Below are 5508 nucleotides of genomic sequence, written 5' to 3' on the forward strand. Positions count from 1 at the left end.
CGCTGCTCTGGGGGTTCCCCCAGGTTTGGGGAAGCCCTGGGGATGCGTGGGGCGGCGCACGCTGGGGGCGCCGGAGACCGACCGTCCCGGGGCCCCCGGCGGGACGCAGCCGGCGACCCCGCGCGCAGGGAGAGGCCCCCAGTCCGGTGCCCGTGCGGCTGGTGGCTGCTGTGGGTTTGGTCGCTGCCGCTGAGCTCGAGCGAGCTGTGCGCCCCCGCGGCGTGCGGCCGGCTGCAGTGCCTGCAGGTGTCGGTGTTCGCCAACCGCAGCTGGGCGCGCACCGACGGCCTGGCGCGGCTCGAGGACCTGCAGGCCTACGGCTGGAGCAACGACTCGGACGCCATCCGCTTCCTCAAGCCCTGGGCGCGGGGCTCGTTCAGCCAGCGGCAGTGGGACTGGCTGCAGAGCATACTCGCTGTGTACCGCAACAGCTTCACCAGGGACGTGCAGGAGCTAGTCAAGATGCTGCGCCTGGACTGTGAGCCGGGGTGGGACCCAGGGGCCGCTGCCCGGCGGGGGTGTGCCTCCCCCTCTGCCCGAGCCGCCCAGCTCGCGCCTCCCTCTCTGGATCCCCCCTTCTGCCCGGGCGCTCCCCACCTCTGGCCCCGCAAACTGCCCGCATTCCTCCTGTTGCTGGTCCCCCACTCGTTTCCCGGGACTCTGGGTCCCCGGTAGACCCCTGACATGCATTTCCCCTCCTCCGTCCCTCCTAATCCTTCCGGCCCTTCTTCGGTCTTTGTCCCGTCCTCTTCTCAGATCCCTTTGAGATCCAGGTGTCCGCTGGCTGCGAGCTGCGCGCCGGGAACATCTCGGAAAGCTTCTTCCACGCAGCGTTTCAAGGAGGAGAGATCATGAGTTTCCAAGGAGCTTACTGGGTGCCAGCCCCAGATGCCCCCGATTGGGCAGGAAGGGCTACCCAAGCGCTCAACCAGGACCAGGGGACCAGAAAGACCCTGCAGTCGCTCCTCAATGACACCTGCCCCCAGTTTGCCAGAGGCCTCCTGGAGGCGGGGAAGGCGGAGCTGGAGAAGCAAGGTGAGCCTGCCGGTGCCACCCCGGCCCCCTCTGGGGCAGGTCCGGACTTCACAGCCCTTGGATCATGCCAGGGCGGAAAGGCTCAGGAAGGCGTGGGTGAGGCCCGAGGGTATTTATTCATCCCACAGACATTAACCGAACACCCTTGGGTTCTGTGAATTGAATTAAATAAACACTAGGGGTCAAACAGGATTTCTGCTGAGGAGAGAATGGGAGGGAAGAGGAACAGTGAGAGCCCTGTTTGAAACCTGCGACACACCTTACAGGTGAACCCAGGGTGCTCCAGGGTGTCCGGGCTGAGGCACTCGCGGGAGCCTGGGATAGGGAAGGGGGTCAGGGAAGGCTTTCCTGCAGAAGCCAACACGAATGGACAGATTCATGAGTGACTCCATCTCCAGAGGGGGCAATGTGGGCTGCAGAGTTCCCGCCTTGAGATCCCCCACTTCCCTTTCGGACACAGTGAAGCCGGAGGCCTGGCTGTCCACTGGCCCCAGTCCCGGTCCCGGCCGTCTGCTGCTGGTGTGCCACGTCTCTGGCTTCCACCCAAAGCCCGTGTGGGTGATGTGGATGCGGGGTGAGCAGGAGCAGCGGGCCACCCAAGAAGGCGACGTCCTGCCCCATGCTGACGAGACGTGGTATCTCCGAGTGACCCTGGACGTGGCGGCCCGGGAGGCAGCTGGTCTGTCGTGCCGTGTGAGACACAGCAGTCTAGGGGGCCAGGACATAATCATCCACTGGGGTGAGAAGGAACTGGGGCCCTGCTGGGCATGGGGGAGAGGGTCCTCAAACATAGAGAGAGGCACTGGCCACAAGTGGGTTTGGACACACACAGGATAGAGGAGTTTCCAAAATAAACACGCCCCCCCCCCCAACCAGGAGGGTTAGAAGAAGGGTGTTCCAGATACAGGAAGGAAGAGACCAAACAATTCACAGGTCCAGAAGCACGTGGCAAGTAAAGAGTCCCAGGGGAGGTGACTCCCCACGAAAGGGCACTGGGATTGTAGAAAGGCCCGGGCTGGGGGGTTAGGGGGCAAGGTATTTGCCTGGTCTTGAATGCTTCCTGACTGTGCCCAGCATGGTGTCCACTTGTGCCCAGCTCCTTTGAAACAGGTGCCATTCTTCTCATCTTACCGTTGAAGACACGGAGACTGAGCCAGATCGGGTTTTCTGCTCTAGGTCTCGTGGGGGGAGAGTGGAAGGGCTGGATCTGGGCTCAGGTTCACCTGGCTGCCCGGTTGTCCTTCCTGTGTGTGCTGTGCCGCCACGTGCTGAAGTGAAGGGGTCCTGGCGCCCAGGCCCCGAGACAAGATGGGGCCTCTAGACTGCAAAGGAACAGAAGTGGGCGCTCCACGTGGAGGAGGCAGTGAGAAGGACCTGTGGCACCCTCCCATGGGCTTAGACCACAGGCTTTGGAATAGGGAGGGGTCCCGTGCTGAAAGCCTGTGTTCCCCACGCAGAGGGGAGCCACTCCTCGTGGCTGATCCCTGTGGCCTTGTTGGGGTCCCTCCTGATGATGGGATGCATTGGATGCTTGGCCCTCTGGTACAGGAAGCGCCGGTAGGTCTCCTCTTGCCGACTACCTCCTTCTTTCAGCCTCTCCCCATTTCCTCACCCCTCTGGCCCCTCTCCCTTCCCCTTAATGTTCTCTCCCTTCCTACACCTTCTCAGCTCCTATCAAGACATCCTGTGACTTTGCTCGCCACACCTGCTCTGTCTGGGACTCAGGACCCCAAGTGCCCAGGATGTCAGCTCAGCAGCTGAGGTTGAAAGGACAAGGTGCCTTGAAGAAGCAGAGAACGGTTACAGGGCAGCTCTCATCACATCCTTTTAACACTTTATCTAAGAAGACTGAGTTCTTTCTCAGTACATTGTGAGTTTGTAAGCACCAGTGGTTCTATAGAGACAGACGTGCAGACTTCCAGGGACAAGCAGACGCAGGCTGGGATGGGAGGTGTGCGTGTCCCTGTTTGGATGCTGCCGCCTGCGCGAAGCAGAAAGTGCTCCCGCGGCTGTGCTCCACAATAAAGGAAGACCTCCGAAACCCAAATGAATGACTGAAGTAAGACCCTGGCTTGGCCGTAGCCTCCATTTTTCAAGAGAGGCGGACGCGTGGATTTTTGTGTGAGCACGCCCGGTGTTAGATGTGCACTCGGGCTTTTACAGAATGTTCGGGACGCCCCGGCTACGTCTCTGCTTCTCGATGGCAAGGCGGGGGCTCCTAGTTTGTAGTCTCTTTTGGAAAAAGGTTTGTCCTGAGTGACAACTTGGTAGTTTTAGGGCATAGTTTCTTTTGCGAATTTATAAAGGGGGACGTTTTCTTCTTTAAAAGAAAGTTAGGTTGTAAGAAACAGGTTTCTCAAGACTTTTTTTTGGTGTAACTGATTTATAAGGAGAAATCATAGTGTACATGTATTAGGTAGAAAAAAAAGTTACTCTGGGTAGGGTATTTCTCTCAAATGGCTAGTCGCTTTTTTTCAGATGGGAGGAAGACAGTCGTGAAGGTATCCCTGCGAACGGGCTCCCCCACTTACCGCTATTAAGTGAGTCAATGCTCGGGAAGGGGTGACCTGCTTGGGCAGGGGTGAGCTGCGCCGATCAGCACCCAGATGTCTGCTCTGCTCCTAGTTAAGGATCCTTGAACACCCAGAGGAAATGGGACTAAACTTTGGAGAGTCTGCTTGAGAAAATGAAGATTTGACATCTAGTAGGTCGAGCCTCGGATGTGGGTGAGGGTCTTGCTCACCCTAAATTAGTGGTTCCCAATCGTGATCTCCTGACCAGCCGCCTCAGCACCACTGGGAGCTTGCACATTATTCTGGACCCCATCTCAGACCTCCTAAATGAGAAATGGGAGTGGGGACCCCCTAATCTGTGTTTGAACAAGCCCTCGGGTGGGCCTGGTGTTCAGCCACTATGTGATGGGTCATGCGGTGCTAGAAATTCCTCAGAATGGTCAGTGAAAATGTTGGCCTGGGTTAGTCAGGGAAGGCTTCCCGGAGGGGGAACCTGACGCAGAACTCGTACTGGTAGTGAGGGGAACCAGCAAGTGCACTGGGTCAGGAGACCAGAGTTCTGGCCTTGGGCTCAGTGTCCTCCTCTGTCAAGTAGAGCCAGGAAGCAGATCCTCAGTCAGGATCCTCAGCGAACCTGCCAGGACCTCGGCCTTGGACTTCCAGCCTCCAGACCTGTGAGAGAGACATTTCTGTTGCTTATAAGCCACGCCTGCCACGGCATTTCGTAAGTGCAGCCTGAATGGGCTGAGACAGATTATCTCACGGAGCGTAGGGAGCAAATGTGTACCCAGGTGTGGCTGCCTAGAATGCCTTCAGACCATGGGCCCATTACCGTCCCTGGTGTCACCCTGCCCCCAGCTTCGCTTCCTCCAGCGGAGTCAAGGCTGCGAACCCGTCCCACCAGCGGCTGCGTGCTTAGGGCATGAGTGTTAAAGGCCCTTCTGAACTTGTTTTGGAAATGCGTCAGCATGAATTTGCAGAAACTCTGGTTCGTTTTAAAGAAATCGATTTATTTTGTAAATAAAGTCCTATCTCTGGGAGAATCTGTCTTGTCTTCAAATCCTCAGCTTAAAACATCTCAGGAAGCCCTGAGAATTCCTTTCAGACTGTTGATGTTCTCTTTGTGAATATCGTGTTCCTTACTGGGCGCTGGGCTGCTTGTCAGGGCATTGTCACTGGGTTCCAGATGCGTCTTTATTTTTTTATTTTTATTTATTTATTTATTTTTAAAGATTTTATTTATTTATTCCGATCCCAGAACGCCGGGATCACGCCCTGAGCCGAAGGCAGACGCTTAACCGCTGTGCCACCCAGGCGCCCCTCCAGATGCGTCTTTATGTGCTGGGTGACAGGTGACAATGGGTGGAATTCCCCTTTAAAGGATTTAAAGAACTCACTTCTTTATAGTAAGCAGTATTAAGCGTTTTTGGTAGAGGGCCCTCAAGAGACCCTGTGGGAGGAAGGGGCTCTCCTGCAGTTTCCAGCTACCGCCTGGCTGGTCGGCAGAGTGGGCGCCTGGCCGGTCGGCAGAGTGGGCGTGAAGGCACCGGGTGCGCTGCTGCCCAAGCCACACACCCAGAGCTGATGGACACTGGTGACTTCCCGGCCTCAGCCTGGCCATACCCTTCCCTTGCCCTCTTGATCCGGACACGGGCCCTCCCAAGTGTCACTGGCACTTCCTACTCATCTGGGGGCCCCGTTCCCTCTGCCAGACGCTCGAGTGGCCTATAGTTGGTCCACCTGCTGCCTGGCGGTTTCCCTGAGCTGCACGGTCTGCGAGCCCCGGGCTGAGGTCTGCAGAATTGCTGCCAGCTCTGGACTGGACGAGCCGGCGAACTTCTCTGCTACACTTCTCCAATGAGGTGTGCACGGCAGCCTTGGGGAGGGGTTACCTTTCCGGGCTTATTGCCCCTTGCATAGTCTCCCCCAGCCTTGGAGTTTTATGTCGAGTTTTCTTTTC

The 5508-nt window shown here is 57.4% G+C and overlaps 1 protein-coding gene across 7 annotated transcripts in view; it reads left to right on the plus strand.

The window, feature by feature from the left end:
- Positions 1 to 4588, plus strand: part of CD1D (CD1d molecule) — a 19418-nt gene extending 14830 nt beyond the window's left edge. For 4 of the 7 annotated variants that reach the window (XM_040635873.1, XM_040635874.1, XM_040635875.1 and 1 more), the window contains 5 exons: positions 270 to 478; positions 757 to 1035; positions 1496 to 1774; positions 2493 to 2592; positions 2704 to 4588. In XM_040635873.1, the coding sequence (XP_040491807.1) occupies positions 463 to 478; positions 757 to 1035; positions 1496 to 1774; positions 2493 to 2592; positions 2704 to 2725 (696 nt within the window). In that variant the 5' untranslated portion in view covers positions 270 to 462 and the 3' untranslated portion in view covers positions 2726 to 4588. The remainder of the gene's footprint in view (positions 1 to 269; positions 479 to 756; positions 1036 to 1495; positions 1775 to 2492; positions 2593 to 2703) is intronic. The other 3 variants (XR_005836249.1, XR_005836248.1, XR_005836247.1) reach the window with 3 other exon arrangements.
- Positions 4589 to 5508: the final 920 nt, after the last annotated feature.

The sequence above is a fragment of the Ursus maritimus genome, unplaced genomic scaffold (assembly GCF_017311325.1).
Source record: "Ursus maritimus isolate PB19 unplaced genomic scaffold, ASM1731132v1 scaffold_2, whole genome shotgun sequence".
In the NCBI taxonomy this organism is placed as follows: domain Eukaryota; kingdom Metazoa; phylum Chordata; class Mammalia; order Carnivora; family Ursidae; genus Ursus; species Ursus maritimus.